The 20,191-nt window shown below is 41.1% G+C and overlaps 1 protein-coding gene across 2 annotated transcripts in view; it reads left to right on the forward strand.

Moving 5' to 3' along the window:
- The window catches only part of stk32c (serine/threonine kinase 32C), a 102,785-nt gene that overhangs the window by 79,254 nt on the left and 3,340 nt on the right, over positions 1 to 20,191 (forward strand). For both annotated transcript variants that reach the window (XM_085428904.1, XM_085428905.1), the window contains 7 exons: positions 4,782 to 4,819; positions 5,685 to 5,774; positions 6,186 to 6,289; positions 6,419 to 6,535; positions 12,596 to 12,721; positions 13,004 to 13,132; positions 16,607 to 16,674. In XM_085428904.1, coding sequence (XP_085285030.1) covers positions 4,782 to 4,819; positions 5,685 to 5,774; positions 6,186 to 6,289; positions 6,419 to 6,535; positions 12,596 to 12,721; positions 13,004 to 13,132; positions 16,607 to 16,674 — 672 coding nt within the window. The remainder of the gene's footprint in view (positions 1 to 4,781; positions 4,820 to 5,684; positions 5,775 to 6,185; positions 6,290 to 6,418; positions 6,536 to 12,595; positions 12,722 to 13,003; positions 13,133 to 16,606; positions 16,675 to 20,191) is intronic.

The following is a 20,191-nucleotide window of genomic DNA, read 5'->3' on the forward strand; positions in this document are numbered from 1 at the left end:
ATCTCCTTCCACTTGGATCTTACGGTTTTGAATCGTATTCCCTGTCCCTGGTTCAGGGAGGGCTCTTCCTGTTAAAAGGGAGTTTTTCTTTCCCACTGTCACCAAGTAATTACTCATAGGGGGTCGTCTGATTGTTGGAGTTTTCTCTGTATTATTGTCGTGTCTTTACCTTACAACAAAAAGCACCTTTGCACAAGATCTGATGTATTTATATATTCATGGCCACAGTATGGCCGAGAATATATGTTGCCCTTTAGCACAGATTGGAAACAGGGTTTTGTGGTCCAACAAAAAACAAAATCTATTATTGCTTTCAGCATGTTGCAGTTTAAGTGGTCTGAGGGGAAACCAGACTCCTCTACATCCCCTGGTCTGTTTTCAGGCTTCAGAAAATCTAATCCATTAAGCAGCCTTTGACCATCACAGCTCTTTTCAGACTAGATCAGGAGAGTTTTTAAGCAATACAAAGAGAGAAATATTCAATGCACAAAGTACAATTTAGTATTGCAATAAAAGAAGATCATTTTAATGTAAAAGAATGTGTTAAAAATCCCCCTGAAGTTATAAGAGGCCTGGAGCAGTGAAGAGCTGCAGGATGTCCATCTTCAAATTCTGCAATACTTTGTTTTATGTTTTAGCCTAGTGCAGCTTTGACTTTATCAGAGGCCTGTAAGAGAAATTAAAATTTAATAACATATAACATATTGATACAGCAGCCGCCCATTTACAGTTGGTGCAAACAGTAGCAGCAAGGTTACTCAAAACCACTTTATGCTGTATTACCCTGGCCCCCCATTTGTTAAAGAAATCAAATTTAAAATTTCAGTCGTTACTTTTATGACTGAGATATAAAGTGGAGTCATACGGAGCTTTGAACCCCTTATTTTCCACCCAGACCCTTCACGTTAGACTGAAAGGCTTAAAACAAAGTGAATGGCGTACATTTATATACTTAGATTTAGATTTAAAGCCGTGGTCCAAGCTAGCTTTTACTGTGAGAGCTACTCAGTCAGTGCCTCAGTTTGAAAGCTTTCAAAAGTCCAGTTCTGTTGTCAGATATAGTTATATTATAGTTTTGATGGCTAGTTTAAAATTCTGTGGAGTGCTTTTTTTGTAAGTTATGTTCAGCATTAGTGTCCAGAAGGGCAGTAAAGCTGGTTGTGCTTTAAACCAGGCCCGCTTTATGTGTCCCTGCAACAGGAGTATGGTGTGATTTCTTATTTTCAGTGAGAGTTACTCTGCGACTGTGATGTCTGGTCTCCAAAACCAAAGAAATGGACAGCTGATATCACAGATGCAGTCTCTGTCTTTTCTCTCATTTTAAAGTTGCCATTTTCTGTTATTTTTTTGTGAAACACCATAGTTTACATTCTACACAACAAGCATAAATGAGCCATACACAAGCAAATATATATTTTATATTCAGTTTCTCATGATTCTTGGTGTGAGCTCAGATTATAACCTTTTTTAAGGCGCTGAAGTCGCTGTTTTTATTTACTTTGCACACCTAAGGATGGGTCATATGGGTTTCTCTGTAATTGTCCCCATCCTTCATCCACAGTGGACTCAGTAAACACAGCTCTTTGTCCAGATATGCTGAGCGCAGCTGTAAGCGTGCGTGCAGTCCAGTCAGTGAAAGAGATGCATCCCTGCAGGCTGCAGATTTAGAGCCACAGATGGCTGAAAAACTGTTTGAACCTTATTCAAAACCTTATGTGGGCTGCATGTCTTCTTCCAGCAACTGTGTGTGTCCATATGCATGTTTGTGTGTGTGTGTTATTTATGTTGTGGGGACATAAATCTGTGTATATAGTCACACTGTACAAACCTGCCTCCCTTTTGGGGACAAAAAGCAATTCCCCCAAATCATAGATGATAAACATTTTAGTGCTAAGATTTGGTTTAAAGTAAAGGTAGCGCATTAATGTGAGGCGTCTGAATGCTGAAATGCACTGATACACTGAAGCATACATCATATTTGGCATCGTGATAAAAAATAAAAACACCTTTAAGGAGCAGAATTAACAATAACATAAAAGAATATGGAAGGAAAAGAATAGTTTGACTTGCTATTGAATTTGCTTTTTTTCACTAAGAGCTAAAGAGGTTTGTCACCTTCAGGTCTGTGCAATACAGCTAAAGCCGGAGCCTGAGCTTAAAACTCCTGCTCGTGCAATCTAAAGTTCATTTTTAATACATTGTGATGCACACAAAACTAGTGGGTCAAAAGTTTCAGACTGACAAGATGACGTTTGATGCGGCTTTCTCTGGTCTCTGCAGGTTACCTTATAGCAGTAAAGCCTTGTTTAGGATTTGCTTGACACCTATCACTTAGTTGCTAGTAGATATTCAATGCTCCGAGTGACTAGGTAACCCCTCAAGCTGTGTTTTGTCATTCCTCAGCAAATATTCAGAAAACAGTTTCTGGGCATGTGCCGAAGTGAAGCGAGACGGTGCTATTCTCTTCCTGTATGCGTACGGCTTCTTTGATATGTATCTGTGGCTCTCTTCAGGTTCTCAGACATGGCTGTCTGCAGTAGATATGCATCATTACACTTCTGCTGGCAGCCTCACGGAGATGGCAAGTGTTTTCTGAAAGTGAAGCCAGAGTTTTTCCCCTCATTGTATAGTTGGCAAAGCATCTTCATCACATACATTTTAAGTGGCTATAAATAGCAGCTAAAAAATGCTTCAGTGTTTTGTTCGTCCTCTTCTTAACGTCATGTTTTCTGCCATTGATTCAAGTGTGTGTGCCGTAATCTAGTGCCTTTGTATCAGTGCCCTCCTCCAGCACAACAGTTTTCTTCTACCCTGGAAGTTTTTGACAGGAGAATACTCTACAATTATTTTGTTGCACCAACTGAAGAAAAAAAAAAGAGGGGGGGGGGGGGGGGGGTCTCTGGTCTCCTAGCAACAGTCAGCTGCCACCATGCCCAAGGAGGTAAAATTAGTCCTGTGAGAAGAAAGGAAGTAGAATTGGAGAATCCCTTCTCTCTCTTCTCTCCTTTTTTATCCACTCTGCAAGTTAGATCACCTCACGCTGGATTGCTTTGTTCCTGTTCAAAATAAGAAATCACTTGGCATGCAGCTTCATGTTAGACTGATGTCTCTGTGATTGCTGCAAAATACATTAAGTGAATTCCGTACTTCAAACAGCGTGGCACGATGCTGTAGCTGGCACTGGTGCAGGGATTCCTCCTGTGAACATGCATGCTTTTCCCTCCTGCTTTGTTCTGCTGGATCAGTCTGCAGCACCACCACCTCCGCTCCCCTCTACGAGTTTTAGCAGATATTCACGTCAGTCGCACAGTCACCGTGAACACACGTGTCCTGTGGGGTATGTAGATGCTCTCTGTAGACCGCATGTATTCTCCACACCAGCATGATGTACGGCATAATTAAATAAGCTGTGCGCGCTCTGTTAATTGCCCGTGGAGTGTTTGAAGGGCTGGAAAATGTCAAGCTGTGTGTGTGTGTGTGTGTGTGTGTGTGTGTGTGTGTGTGTGTGTGTGTGTGTGTGTGCGCGCGCGCTCCTGGATATGTCCAGGGCTTGGGTGCTCAGTGTAATAAGCATGTGCAGACAGACCTGTTAGTCCCTCTGGACAAACCTCTCCCGGGGATCAGTTATGAGTGTGCTCTCACGCGCTCCGAAATGCAGTGAATGAAGGAATTTTCTGCTTGTTGACACAGATGTCCAAATCATGTTGTTCAAACATGTAATTCACACATGCATCAGCCTTCAAAACACCTCCCACACGCTTTAGCATCTACACATACTGTACACGTCCAATCCTGGTCTTTCCCACTTGACCACAAACTATGATGATGGGAGGTGCTGTTATGGGAGCAGATTAGACAGTTAGCAAATGCTTAAACTCACGAACACTTTTACTAATAACAACAACTTATAAAGCACATTTTGAAACGCACATTTTAACAACTCTAGCATGAACACTGCAGTTTTTGTTTTTGTTAATGACGCCAGGGTTGGCAAATGTTTTCGGCCATATTCGGAGGGGGAGGAGTCCATAATTACCTTACTTATAGTAAAATGGTCTAAAGGGGAGCTGGGTCTACTGGGTGTCCTCTCAGTTCTGATTTCAGGCTGTATAAAATCCAGCACATGACTGGAGCTGGCATGATTACAGGTCTTTTTAGACTAGAATAGCTACCACCAGGGCCACAATGAAATAGACTCTCTTTTTTAAGAGAGATGTATGAGTGAGGCTGTTTTCAAATTCTCAAGTTGTGCAAGAGACGCATGCCAAGCTTATATCATGGAGTTTTTCCAGCTAATTTATCCCTGATTAATTCCTTCCAACATTTATAGTAGGAAATCTTTCAAACTTCCTGAACTGCTCACAGAATCATTAGATAACTTCAGACTTGCTTGATGATTGCAACTATGATCACATCAGCATCTTTGTATCAGCCAGGAATAAATAAGAGGCTGTTTAAATTGAAGCTGCGGTGCCATTGGATAGCTTAGATCAGAGGTCTCAAATCTGCAGCCCCAGAGCCACATGCGGAGATGTTTCCAATCTCTAGTGGTTCCATTTCATTTCCACAGAAATCCAAATGGAGACGCTTAAAGGCGGCATCGATAACCCACATGCTCCGAAGGTCTATGTGATGTTATCCATAGGGGTTTAGAAAGCTGTAGGTCAGTTTACCTGTACACAGCAGAAACTCAGTGATGTGCTATTAAAATGCAAGTAATATCCTCTACTGATATTTGCATCAACATGTTTTAATGTGTACGTATTCTTTGTCTTTTTTAGAGATGTCAAGCCAGACAATATCCTATTGGATGAACAAGGTAAGGGTGTGAACAGTTTGCTCTGTTTATAAGACAGGATGTAAAACAAAACAGGACTTTTAGGCCTTCAGTATGTATCGTAGTTGTATAAGAGCACATTTAGACCACAGACCTGTCTGAAGGGCATATCACAGTATTCTTTGTGCATTGTTTATTTATTTATTTATTGTCAGATACCTGTTATATTTTGTCATATGGCTCTTAATGAGTTTTATTCTGATTATACTATATGTATTCCTGCTATATGCACACATTCAGTTTCCTCAGGTCCTCCTATTTCCATGTCATTTAAAAGCTGCAATGTTAGGACTGTGTCGTATCGATGGAGTGGATTCAGCAGCTTTAAAGCCTAACTATCTTATCACATTGGATGACTTTAAGCTGTGTTTCTTTTTTCGACTGCATGTGATTCTAATGCTGTCTGTACCTCCCTGTGTGTGTGCGTCTGTGTTTTGTACTTCTCCTCCTAGCTATACAATAAATATGTCTGTCGTGCATTTGTGTTTCTCAAAATCCTTCTATCAGCTTAAGCTGATGGAGGGATTCTGAAAAGTGCTTGATCATCAGGGGAAAACAGAAATTGTACAATAAATAACCCTTAGAGACGGCAGTGACGTTCCCAATCCGCTGCGACGAGTACGACACCCCAGAAACGACCCCAAGAAGGTCAGAGGAGTCGGGGACATCGGACTGACACACAAAATAATGAGGACACTTTGTCCTTGCATATCACATTCCAGCTTACTGAAAGGGAACGTTGTGTCCTCATTTGTTTCCTTCTCTTGTCACATGTGAAAATGTTTCCTTTTGATGTGAGCGCAGATGTTTATTTAGAAAATGTTGATGGATTTTCGTGTTTCCTCAGGTCACGCTCACCTGACGGACTTCAACATAGCAACAATAATAAAAGACGGAGAGCGAGCCACGGCCTTAGCTGGAACCAAGCCCTACATGGGTAACTAAACATTTATACTGTGCATGAAAAAGAAAGCTACAAGAAAAGGGGGCCTAGCGTAATTAAGTTATTCTTTTCTTTGTAATTTTAAATGCTCAGTTGTACCATTTAACTGTCTCGGTTAGTTAAAGCTCCTAGAACTATTTGCTAGAAGGTGCCAGACGCTGTTCCTTCAATTTCTGAATACATTTTTACGCTCTCATTATCACTAAACAGGCGTGTGTGAATGATATCAAAGAAATTAAACATCCTGTTGATTTGTGAAAATGGGAGGCAAATGTTCCACTATTGTATAATGCGATTGCCGAGGAAAAATGTGCTTTTCTTATGACATTTTTGCAAAGGAATGCTCCATGCACAGGCTGTCATTATACAAGCTTTTTCTTCAGTGTCTCTCTGCTGTGCTTTCAGCCCCAGAGATCTTCCAGTCTTTTGTGAGTGGAGGGACGGGCTACGCCTTTGAAGTAGACTGGTGGTCACTAGGGGTGACGGTCTTCGAAGTGCTGCGCGGATGGGTGAGACATTGAAATTGCAGTTTTTATGTTATCGGGCTGCAAGAACGAGCTCGCCTCCATTCATTCGCTCGTCTTTCTCTTCCTCAACTTGCTGCTTTTCCTCCTTTTGTCACCTTGTCTCTCTGCTAGAGGCCGTATGACATCCACGCCAGTAACTCGGTGGAATCGCTGATTCAGCTCTTCAGTACCGTCAGTGTCCAGTACAGCCCAACCTGGCCCAAGGATCTGGTTTCACTATTGAGGAAGGTGAGTGGAGGACGATGGGGCATTATTAACTTACACTTACACTTCAGTCAGCGGTCCCCATCCTTTTTTACACCACGGACCAGTTTGATGTCCAAAAAATTTGTGTTATTTTGTAACACGTCCTCCTATAATGTGCCAACAACATTGAGAGTAACGCCCTCCTCTCTGCCCCTTAATGGTCTCTGGTCGCTATGGTGACGCGTAAATATTTCTTTGAAATAGGGTTTGGGGACCGCTGGAATAAGGGACTCAAGCTGAACGTCTGTCATCTTTCAGTTAAATTTCCGTCCAGCAGCAACTACTAGATCTGCAAGGTTCTGTCTGGACTCTGAAAATCAAATTAGTTAATGTGAATTTCTATATACATAGTCAGTAACATCGATTTATCACTGCTAATTCTGTATTATCACAAAAGGATTGTATGTAACTTGACTGAGTCCATGTTATTGCTGTCGCCTTGAAGACGGCGAGCTCACTGCTAGTGGTCGCTGATTCGTCTTTGAAGCAACCATTTCAAAAGCAGCGAGTTCGCATGTTCGTTGCACACGGTCGCGCTAACGTTTGGTTGTATTTCAATCTCTAACTGTTGTTTTCCACAGTGTAACTGTAACACACAGCACCATCCTACTATGCAGCTAGTGCAAGAAAATTTGAAAAAGGTATCATAGGAACAACTGCTTATCCGTGATGTAATATGACCCTCTTCACAGAAAGCACCTTTCTTTCTTCTATTACTCTGTCACCCAGTGTGCACAGCTCGGAGACAGATACTGTCTACAGATTTATTTCCCTCTGCCTTTTTAGTTTAAAGAAGGAGTATAAAAAGTAACTAAATTTAGATACAAAGTTGCCAAGTTAGCAACCAGTGAGGTGAACTGAATCCGGTTGTTCAGTGATGACACGACGAATCCTACTTCCGGGCCTAAAGTAGTCTGCGTTTAATATGGCTTTTGTGTTGTTAACATGTTTAATGTTTTGTATTTTCTTCTATTTGATCTCAAAAAGCTCCTAAAACAGTCAGTGATCACTGTTGACCTCCCTCGGCTTTTATTACCACTAATCATTTATTTAAGCTCAGTTTTTAAAACCTTAGGATGTAACTACAGCCCAGCCCATGCAGCAGTATATGAATGACTAACCTCGTATTGTGGATGGATTATCTCAGTTGTTCTCCTGGCTGAAGTTTGGTCCTTTTACAGCATCCTGCCATGCGATTACATTTGTTCCTGACCACCGAGAACACTCACGTTAACTTTTATCGAGTGGAAAAAAAGTTAGCTTGTTTATATTATGCTAACATAGCTGTGTCGCTAGCGGTCACGTAGCACATCATTATATACCAGCTAGCCCAACTTCAGTAACCCTACAAACGTCACTGCTGTTTAGTTTTCTGTCTTCATTTATGTTGGAAGTGATAGCAGAGCTGTACGTTTTAATTTGTTTCCAAAACCCCGCAGTCAGGACATGCTATATTGTATTTAGATAGAAGCTAGCGAGCTAACTCCCTGCTAACTTCTAACTCCGTTAAATGTCATAAATTCCGTTTTCATAGATGCCTGGATGTTAAACTCAATTGTTACACCTGGTAGAGCAGAACGCTGATCATTTTATTAAAGATGAAAGACTTTAGACAGTTTTTCAACTCTCAGTAATGCCATAGTGATCGTTTGATATATTGACCTGCAGCGGAGTTTAGGCCCAGACACGGCTAGTGACGTCAGACTGAACAACCGGATAGGGACAGCGCCGTGAGTGAGAGGGGTGTGAGATGGACAAGCTGAGATGCATAATTTCTACATTTACAATAAAATAAATATCCAATTGCTAAAACTGAAAAGCAAATATCTACCCAGTAAACAAATATCCAAATTGTCAAATATGTATGAACAGGCTTAGCGATGAGCTCTATTCTGACGCTCAGAACGACAAAGCTCACTGATCGCTCTCAGCAAGCAGTCCATTATCTCTCATTATTAGCAAAGAGCAGTGTTTTTAGTTGGCTCAGGCCTTCGCCTTGCTGGCAAAAACTTGTAATCTTAATTTTATGGCTTGTCTTTAATCAGGTTCACGTCTTCTTTACCAGCTGGTGTTTGTGCCAACATCTCTTTCACTATGTCAGTATGCATCGCTTTCGTCCAAGGTTTAGGAGAGAAGCTATAAACATTCGGTTTGGACATTTTAATAAAATGTATATGAGCTAACTGATAAATGGAAAGGTTAGGAATGTGAATGCCAGTCCCAGGAAACTAAAGTTACAGTTTTTAATTAAGTGAAGGCAGATTAACTCTGACCCATGTTGCCTGAGTGCAGATGGTCTTCCTAAGAAAGAGGAGCAGGATGTAGAGGTAAAAAAAAGTCAGCGGAGCCAGTGGAACTGATGGTGCAGGTATTCTGTGTGTGCGTGAGTGCTGTGGGGAGGGGGGATGATCCGAGACCCCGAGGGCAAAGAAGGGATGGAGAAAGAAAATGACAGATGGGATGAAAGCACAGAAACTGAGCGTGTGGGTGAGAGACGAAACAGTGCATGTGTATCTTTGTGTGCTAACTTATCATAACGAGTGTTTTAGTCTAATATTGAGACTGAAAATGTTTTCTTAAAAGCGAAAGTGTGCCAGTTGGATGAGATAACTCGCTCTGGATCAAATGTTAATAAGATAAGATAAGATAACCTTTATTAGTCCCACACGTGGGAAATTTGTTTTGTCACAGCAGGAAGTGGACAGTGCAAAAGTTATGAGGCAAAAATTAGAATACAATAAGAATAAATACAGAACACAACTGTACAGAATAGAATAAAATAAAATACTATATACAGTAGAATACAATAAAATAAATATACAATAAGATAAAAATAGAATACAAATACAAATACTATATACAACTGAGTAAAAATACAACGATGACAGAAAGGATTATTGCACTTAGTATTATTGCATATGTATGGATGTGTGTGCTTGATCAGTTAAAGTCTTTATTATGGAGTCTGACAGCAGTGGGGAGGAAAGACCTGCGAAATCTCTCCGTCCCACACCGTGGGTGCCGCAGTCTCCCACTGAAGGAGCTGCTCAGTGCTGTCACAGTCTGCTAATAATTCTGCTCCAAACTTTCCTTGCAATAAAAACCCACCTTATTCTGCTTTGCATCAGCGTGCTGTCATCTAAGCAAGCAAAACTGTTCTGGAAACTAGTCCTCTCCTCCCCTCTGGTGATATTTCTGTAGTTATTTGAAGACAAGATTTTTGAGTGGGGAAGGAAAACTGTGGCTTGTTCAGGAGGATACTCTTTGGCAGAGTGTAAGTGCAGAGCAGGAGTGCGTGCATGTGCTCTGCGTCTGAATGACTGAGTGTTCTGGACGGAGCGACGGTCTCTTCCGCTCTGCTGCTGATAGATTACCGTGTCTGGACTCCACCGAGACTGAGCTAACTGGCCCTGCAGGAGAAAACTGAATCAGCCTGTGACCAAAAGAAGAAGAAAATAAAGCGCAGGAAGCGAGCTAACACAACAACAAAAACCACATCCCATTGTCATCTCCAGCGTTTTACCCCCGAGGTGAAAAATGAAGCACATGGCATTCCATTTAAAAACACAACTGTATCAGCACCAGCTCTTCTTTTCTCCCTGGACTGTGGGACTCCATTCATGTGTGGTGTCCATCTGTTCTGATCAGTGCAACAATTCTGATTCAACCTGATTGGAGTCAGATTTGATTAACAATTCCTCCTGTTGGTGGATTTATTAGTAAAGGTGCATTCGTCCTCCTGTTCAAATGTAGTGGCAACATAATTATTAGTTTTCTACAGAGAAGGAAGAAAAATTATGTTTTGGTCAATTTGTTTGTTTCCCCATAAATAATACCACATTTGTAGATTGAGCAGCAGAGTTGAGTATGTGGGTTGCGCCCATGAAAAACTTGCCAAACCTTCTCTTGCTAGTGCCAAACAGCTTTTTCTGCTGTTGGCTCTTCTTTAGAGCTCCTGGTACCCCAGGTGCTGACAGTCAGGGGCCTGATTGGTCCTGTTCATCGATGAGTCGGGAGTTTTCCCACACCTGTTGGGTTGTACGGTCAAAATGTTGCAGTGTTGATTGCTGCACCAATAAGGTAACAGTGTGGAGACAGTGCGGTGGCGGTGTGGGTGGCGTCTCCCTCACTGGAAAAATGCGACTTGTCATTATTATAGACAATCTCAATGCAGAGATGTCTCCAAGATGAGATTCTGCAGCCAGTGGCAATCCCATATCTCCACAGTCTGGGACCGAACTCTATCCTCCAAGATGACGACACTCTCCGCAGATCGAGGCTTATCATTGACTAGGATGGAATGACCTGCCTGCAGTCCTGACCTCAACCCCACTGGGATCAGTTTGGATGTGCTGCTTGTGCCAGAGTGACTAACACAACCACATTGGCTGATTTGTGACAAATGAAGAATAGGATGTCATCACATAGCAGTGTGTGACCAGGCTGGAGACCAGCCATCCAAGCCCCTGTTTGTTAAAAGAATAAACTGTTAAATTGCCAATATCTCTTTATTGTGTTTCTTCAGGCTTCAACCATCCAATCTAAAAAATGACACCAGCCAAGAGTCAGTACCAGACGTTTTATAAATGAAAGACTTTTATAAATGAAAGAAAGATTGTAGGAATAGTCTTAACCACTTGAGGTGAGGGCTCTTCAAAAAGAAATGAAGCTGCCTTTGACTCTCACACTACCATGATCTGAAAACCTACACAGACAGATTATAAGAATGTATAGTGATAAAACGCAAAACCAAAAAAGCAGATTTCATGGTTTCTGTATCTGCATGTCAGAAAGCCAAACGATTGCTATTAGCTAGATAAACATGCATGATCAAAAGGTTTTGACAGCAGACGTTTAAGATAGTTGGGGCACAAAAATGAAACCGATACAGGGTCCTGGTAGTGTGCAGGCTGGCACGCTATCGTTTACTGGGACACTCAATGGGAATACGTGTTTATTAAAAAAAAAATATTTTAGCTTTCGTGCTGTTGTAACTGAAAAACAGTTACTAGTTTCCGGCTTTAGAATAGTGACCAAAAATCACATCCTATATCTCTTAAACGATTTTCCAAATCTTCCATGGAAAGCATCAAAAATCCAATCTCCATCAGGAGTTTTCATAAGGATTTAGACCAGGGGTGTCCAACTCCAGGCCTCAAGATCAGGTGTCCTGCAGGTTTTAGATCTCACCCTGGGTCAACACACCTGAATCAAATGACTAGTTCATAACCAAACCTCTGGAGAACTTCAAGACATGTTGAGGAGGTAATTTAGCCATTTAAATCAGCTGTGCTGGATCACGTCTAAAACCTGCAGGACACCTCGAGTCCTGGACTTGGAAACCCCTGGTTTAGACAAAGCACTCACACTTTGGTTGATGTCTGTACTGGTCTGTTGTGGTGCAAATACAATGTTCTGAAACTGGACTGGTTAAAGTGCAAAGTTGTTTTGTCTTGTTTTTTGTGGACTTTGGAAATTTGCACAGCCCTGTGAATAATTTTGCTTTATATTATTAAAGTCACAAGCAGAGAAAAAAAACGAATATAGGTCTCCAATGATAAGTGAGATGAACTGCTCGTCACATTGAGAATGGTTGCTCAAGCTCACCCTCACATCCGCTCCCATTTTCTCTTCCCTTTGAAGAGATGATCCATTTTATCTGTTCCTTTTATTAATGCAAGACTTCCAGCCTCTTGGGTTTGATCATTTTTATTAAAGCTAATAATCTTTATTTATAGTCTTTTTTTTAACTCTTGCGTTCACACAAGGCAGCACCTCTACCAAAACAATGTAAGGTTCACAGTCCTGCGGGTTTAACATATCATTGAGTTCAACACATACAAGCATATTAGTAAGATATAGCAGATGAAAAGGGATGGCAGGTGGTAAAAAGGAAAGGAGGGAAAAAACAACTCATGTAAGGGTTTTATTTCACCTCCCGTGGAGATCAGCCTGGCTGTGAGCGAGGAGAGAAGGTGCGAAGGTGATGTTGCTACTCAGAAAGTGATGTTGATGAAGTGTGTGTGCGTCTTTTCTTTCCAGCTACTGACAGTGAACCCAGAGCATCGTTTCTCCAGCCTGTCTGACATGCAGACCGCTCCCTACCTCGCTGACGTCAACTGGGACGCTGTGTATGAGAAGAAAATGGAGGCTGGATTTGTTCCCAATGTTAGTGTAAAGCCATCACATACCTCGCTCTCTCTCACACACAGACTGAAGCACTCCTTCATGGTTGCTGATCATAATGAGCATTTTTGGCAACTAAATAATGCACGCTGGCATGCAGCGTCTTTGCGGTGCACTCACCTTATATTCCTGCTTGCATGTCAGTGCATTCATGTGTGCTGTTCCCTGTTGATGCTCAGAGCGCGTGCACTCTGTGGTCCATTTACGATGGATGCTGCTCCTGTGTTTGTTTCTAATTATCTCGCGTGCATCTCGCTCACACAGAAAGGTCGCCTGCACTGCGACCCCACCTTCGAGCTGGAGGAGATGATCCTGGAGTCACGTCCTCTTCACAAGAAGAAAAAGAGGCTGGCAAAGAACCGATCACGAGACAACAGCAAGGATTCACAGTCTGTAAGTGACACGGTGCTCTGCACAGAGCTGCTGCGTCCGTTCTTTTATCTCATGAAGCAACACTTAGTGTGATACCTCTGATACCAACAGCTTTGACTTTTATGCATAGAAGGCACAAACTAAACCATTAGTTTGCAATTAATTTGCTTCTTAGTGAGTCGTGAGCGCTACCACTAAAGAAACTTTTTAAAGCAGTGTGTTGGTAGCTGCTGGGAGTTTTGATTTGATTTTAATGCTTAGAATATACATGATCAGGCATAACAACCTGTGACATGATAACACTGATTATCTGTTCATCATGGCACTTGTTGGCAGCTGGGACATATTAGGGAGCAAGTGAACATTTTGTCCTCAAAGTTGATGTTAGAAGCAGGAAAAATGTGCGAGGATTTAATTAAGTTTGACAAGAGCCACATTATGATGGCTAGACAACTGGGTCAGAGCATCTCCAAAACCACAGCTCACGTGTTCCCAGTCTGCAGTGGTCAGTATCTCTCAAAAGTTCCCTGATCTAAAGAATAGTGAAAACCGGAGAACTGGTAAACACTGTAACCAAATAAAAGTCAATAAAAATAATAAAAAGGATCCCAGTCCTCAGAAAGGCAAAATGATCTCCATCTTCTTTCATATTTAGTAACCAGAGATGAAGTCCTCTTAGTAGTTATATAACCTCTGCATTAAAAGCACTATGTTCTGTTAAGGAGGAGGATTTTGGAGTCACGAGTATGAAGGTGGAATTGCCACTGCATCTGTTAAAAGGCCTCTTCTCTTTGATCATACAAAGGGATCATTTTCGTTTTTTCATCTTCAAAAGAGTTATTTTCTCGTAGGCACCGATATGATTTGCTGTTTACCTGTTATTTTGATCTTTGTAGCCTTACCTCCAGCAGATTAGTGTGGTTTTTGCTTTGTACAGTTAGGTTTTTGTTAACTTTTGGACAATTACACATCTTCTATAATGTAGCCTTTGTGCAGCACTGCAGTAGACTTTGAATCCCAGTCCTTGTATGATTGTGCAGACTTTCAACTTAAGATCAAAGGGGTTTAACAAAAGCATCGCATTAACTGTTTAGGAATTACAGTCATTTGAATACACAGTCTCTATTTTTAGAGATTGAAAATACAAAGATTGTTTTTAGTACTTGGATGAAGCCTAGAACCATGGACGTCACCCAATGGCCTTCTTGTCAAGTGTAAATGGTGGTTTTGCATATTGTGATAAGTCGCGTGTTTTTCCATTCATGAAAGCATCTCTCAGTTGTAGCCTATGAAAGTTAAATGCCTGCCTCCTTGAGAAGTTTTTGCTCGGTCCTTCTCTGATAGGCTCATTTTGTTTTTTTCAGCCTGATGATGGGCTCCTTCATTTCTATGTCAATCCATTTTTACAGAGAGTTTCAGTGAAAAACTACCAAGTAGCTTCCAAGTCCAACACTTGGAATCAGCTCCGTATCTTTCATCTGCTTCAGCTCATGAAATAATGAGAGAACCGAGCACGAAACATCTCATCAATAACCTGCTTACTTTTGAGCCTCTAAATATGAATTCTTGCAATTCCTAAACAACTAATCCAAAGCTTTTTTTTTTCATAACCCTTTAATTAAAGGTGAAAGTCTTAACTTCACTGAACAAAATTACAAAATGTGTTTGATTGCCCAGATACTTACAGACAGACTTAACTGTCATTGCTAAAAGCGAAAGATTATGAAGGGAACACCAGAAGAGTCGTGTAAATTATTTTTACCCACTGCATTACTCATTGGTACAGTTTTTATAAAGAGCCCGGGCCATTCCAGGATAACAATGCAGCTCAGGCTTACCTTTGTCTCCGCTCTGTCACATCCTGTCAACACTGTATATTTTTAGATTGGCAGTGAGCCAGCTGGCATTTTTTTTCCTCAGCTGTAGTGAATTACCTGTGCTCTTAGCTCTGTGATACAGTAGAAGGATAAAGCGAGACACCTGTGTAATCATGCTCACAGAGGCAATACAGTACAGTTTCTATATCGTTGAATACTTGCTGTCGATCCTTGGAGTCTCAACCCCCACCGGTCTCGGCAGTTTGCGTCCCCCTACCTGAGCCTGTTCTTCCTGTTAAAACGGATTTTTTTCTTTCCACTGTCACCAAGTACTAACTTGATTGTTCGGCTACGCTCACACTGCAGGCGAAAGCGCATCAAATGCACCTTTTTTGACCCTATGCGACCCATATCCGATCATGCTATGACAGTTTGAACAGCACAAATCCGATATTTTCAAATCCGACCTGGGTCACTTTCATGTGTGGTTTAATCCGAGACATATCTGATGTCTGGAGAAGACAAACGAGAAAGCATGGCGGCCATTGTTAAAGCACGTGCTCTCTTTTTTTCTCAGTGTCCTTCTTTCTCTAATTAATCTCTGTAGCTGCCATTTTTACTTCCGTAAACAGAGTGCGTTGCATGTCTTCTTTTGCACATGCGGGCCGTGAACCGTTCACACTAGAGCGTGTTTGCTGTCACATTTTATTTGTCGTGTGAACAACCAGACAAAAAATCAGAATTGAGCATTAAGACCTGCAGCGTGAACGTAGCCTTAGAGCTCTCTCTCTATTTCTCACTTTACAATATAAAGAGCTGTTGTTGTGATTTTCCACTGTACAGTTAAAATTGAATTAATAGGCTGTTCTGTTAAAGGATGAAATGAATAATCCCCAAAAAAGAAAAATTATTGCAGTTTAAATGTTAACAATTTGAATTTCAGTTCGAACAACTACAGCAAAACAAAAGGATTTTGAGGTAGCAGATGAATAGCAATGCAAGATATAAATGTCCTCCTCATTTTGCCTTAATGCGTGATGAGGTCTGCTGTCTGATTTGTGTGTGCTGTGAGCAGGATCAGTGTAACTGCAGCAGTGCAGTCTCTGTTTCTTTGCCTTGGTGTTATGTTTGATTGAGACATTATTTACCACAGACGGGAGACGTCATCTCTGTATTTATGAAAAGCAGCCTGCACCCATCAGACGCTCCTCATGACATCAGCGCGTGTGCGTGTGTCACGTGTTATCAGGGCTGATGAACATGTGCAAAGAGCGTGCACCTCTAACAATAGGGTTGTGAGGCGCTGTGTGTGGAGCACATACATGCGTGTGTGCCCGCTTGCGTGTACTCATACTGCGTTATTACTGAGATTATTAAATTATGAAGCCTTCGGTGCCGTTGTCATGGCCCCAAGTGCTTTTGGAAATATGAGCTTCTATTTTCATCTTGGGCCAAACATCCAATTTGAGGAGAGCTCACAAACAATTCATGACTTGTTTAAAAGAGCAACGAGGGGGAAGGATGAATATCCCTGGGAGGTCACGCACTTGACAGATTGAAGTTGACGTCAAGTTTTGTTTTGTGTTTTTTTTAATCTGCGGTTCTTGATGATGCTGATGATGATGAGGTCGATGTGTAAGGTGACGATGAGTGTGCTTTGTCTGTCATCTGCCTGCAGGAGAACGACTATCTACAGGAGTGCCTTGAAGTGGTGCAGCAAGAGTTCATGATCTTCAACCGAGAGAAGTAAGAGAACAGAAGAGCAGCAGACCGTCTATAACACGGGCTAAAAGCAGAGGTTTCTTTTTTTTATTCAACGCAGCCAGAATGAAATTAGCTACCATTAGTGTCATCCTTTTAGAACGAATGCAAAGGACAGAAACATTCCTGCCACTTGCCTTGTTTGCCCTTTAAACAATCGGATTGATATCCTCAGCTGGAGCTAAATTTAATCTTCTTTCATGTTTCTTTTCTTAGATTGTGAGGCAACATAGGGGTTCATTTGTCTTTGATCTTAAAGCTATCTCGCAACCTCTTATTTTTGGGGGGCAGCAATCATATATTTAGAAAACCAACGGCAGTAATTTAGCTAAATTAGTGACACTTTAATTACAGTTAAAACTAGATATTTTGCCCATAAACCCCTGAGACAAGAGGTTGGCACATTTTACTGTTTCTTTTATTAAATTGCATAAAATCCATGCACAAAAGACAAATTGAGACTTTAAAATGATATAGCAGTTTAAGGTAACAAAGCATCTTCGTCCTTGTCCTTGTTTCCCTTGCTAGAATCAACAGTCAGCTTAACAGTTATGTCACAATCATGTCAATCAGGAACCAATGCAGGCACAGGGAGAACATATAAGAGGCTCAGTTGATCAGGAGGACCAAAGCAGGTGCTGTCTTCCTGCTGTAAAGTGTCGGCATTAACCAGTATGCTAGCATTCAGTCCTGTAATAATACATAGTTTCAAATATGTTAAGGTTCTTGTTTTTCAAGGTGCTACTGGTGCTGAGAAACATCTGGGGGGGAATGCAAAAAAATACAAATTTCTCACAGCCTGTGCTTGTAGATATTATATCAAACTTAAACGCCTTTACTGTTTAATCATGAAAGTGTCTCCTTTTACATTTTTCCCCATGCAGATGTTTTTGCATGCTCATTTCATAAGATTCATGTAAGAAACGGACAAAAAGTAGAGTCTTACACAATGTCTGACTTGTGAAAATAAACAGTCGTGTGAAAAAAGTTCCAAAGGACTCTTTGCAGTCCTATAAAAAGCTCAGTACATTGTTCCCTCGTTTATCGCTGGAGTTAAGTTAAAAAAAAAAAAACCTGTGATAGGTGAAAGCTTTATTTTTTTCACTCACTACACACTTTATACACTTTTCTCAGACGGGTAACTCAGACGGTAACTTCTACCTTCCTTTAACATGTCCGCAAGTCCAACTTTTTGTGCAATGGTTAGCATCTTCCTTGACCTTTTGGGTGCTACCGCAGGTGACTCTGACGGTGCAAAGCGTTTCGTCGGCATTGTTGTGTTTGTTGGGGAGAAAACTTACAGTACAGCACTTCACAGTCACACTGCTAGCAACAGAAGATTTATGTATTTGACAGGCTGAACGCATTCTGTACTGTACAGGAGATACGGCACGAGATTGATTGACAATGGTCTACAGCCAATCAGGACGCAGAACACAATGTGCTGTTTAAAAAAAAAAAAAGCATGCAAAATTGCACCAAAAAAAATGTACAAAAGAGCGAGGCCGCGGAAGATTAACCGCGTTATAGCGAGGGACCACTGTACACCCTTACTGCTTCCATAGGAATTAAGAGTATAAGTAGCTGCTGCACTTGATTAATTAGGCATCAGCAAGTATGGACGCCTGTCTTTAGGTGTGGAGCATTCACGTATGTGACAATGCCACAATCGTTCAAGGAGTCTTCCATGCAATGCTCAGCGAAACTGCAAAACACCTGCATCTCAGACTGTACAGGCAACAGTTAGAGTGTTAAATGTTACATTTCATGACAGTACGATTAGAAAACGAGGGAGCAGGGATGGTTTGTTAAAAAGGGTTGCCAGGAAAAAGCTTCATTTCACTGGATGCAAAGGTTTGCTTTGGAAAGTTACATCTGAACACACTACAACACTTCTGTAATCATGTCTTTTAAACATAGAAGACTAAAATGGAGATGTTTGGCTGTAATGGATAGTGCCATGTTTGGCCTAACCCAAACCAGCTCATCAGCTCAAACTCCTTATAATAACGGCCAAGCACGGAGGTGGAGGGGTGTTGATTTGAGTTTGGTTTTTGGAGTTTTTTTGCAACCATGGGACCTGGATACCTCACAGTCCATGATCTGCTCTGTAAAACAAAGTATTCTAGAGTCAAATGAGACCATCGTGTCAGCTAAAGCGTGGCAGAAACTGGGTCATGCAACATGACAACGGTGCTAAGTGCATCATCAAATTTACAACAGAATGGCTAAAAAAGAAAGGAATCAAGGTGTTACTATGGCCCAGACCTCAAACCAACTAAAATGCTTTGGCAGGATCTTAAGAGAGCTGTCCATAAGCAAACAAGGAAGAAAATAAGGTTAGATTGATAGGTAAACAATTAGCTCGATATTAAAACCCATAAAAACCTCCCAAATATATCAATAACAACAACAATATGGATCAAGTGTAATGTCTTGTATGATCAAAATGCTGAGGATGCCACTTTCATACGATAGTATAAGGAATGTACCTTGTATGAGTCACATTATACATAAATATTTACTACATTTCTTTTCTGTATGGGCGACTTCATTTATTTTTTCCACCTTTTTCCCCTCTGTTGTGTTTGTTACGTTGCAGATACAGCACACAATCAAACATTTCTGACTGTGCATACTGATTGTTTGACTAATCTGGAGGTTTGTTTAAGACCCGTCTGATTGTTTTGACTGCTCCAGTTTCTCCTGCTGTCAGACGTTGCTGCAGCGATATCAGTGTATTTTCCCCCCTACGTGTCCACACGCACTTTCAAAACTAAGGCGGCACAATAACAATTCATGATGATAGTCAGATCTATAAAAATAAATCTGCACTTCAAAGGTTTGCAGTCATAATGATGAGTTTAAAAAAAACTGTCACCTTATACCACGACTGCTTTGGTGAATGTGGGGCTGGCACTGGAAATGCTCGTAAGATTGCAGTGGGAACAAGTTAAGGGCCGCCATATGTGAACAGGTACAGCAAATGCTAATTTAATCCTCCAAGAGCATGCAGTGTAGAGTTACTGGTATAGGAAGAAAAGCATTACATATTACTCCAGACCTTTACGACAGCCAAGCTTCTGTAATGAAATGGCTCGGTTATGTAAATCAGACATGACAGGAGGCTTTTTAAGAGTGTAGCTAAATTTAATGCATCTAATGTTTTCTTTACATCTGCAGAATACACACTGCACAACATAAATGACTACTTTAGAGTCCATTTATCATAGAATGTATCTTTGTATGTAAAGTGAGCAACATTGGTTCAGTGCTGCTCTAAATTATTGCCTCATTTATTATTGACCAGGTCCTGCCGCTGCAATGTTACTGCAGTCCTCCTCTGTGGCAAATGTCTTATTATATCCTATTGGTCTGATTAATGGCATGTTACTTCTATTTATAATAGAGGGCATAATGTCTAGAATTATGTGCAGTGATGTGCATTATATAGTAAAGTCTAAAGGCCTCTTGACTATTTTTCTGAGGATTTTATAGCTCA

This window comes from Rhamphochromis longiceps, linkage group LG13 (assembly GCF_057381845.1).
Source record: "Rhamphochromis longiceps isolate RC_006_pf linkage group LG13, R_longiceps_female_GT1.1, whole genome shotgun sequence".
Taxonomy (NCBI): Eukaryota; Metazoa; Chordata; class Actinopteri; order Cichliformes; family Cichlidae; genus Rhamphochromis; species Rhamphochromis longiceps.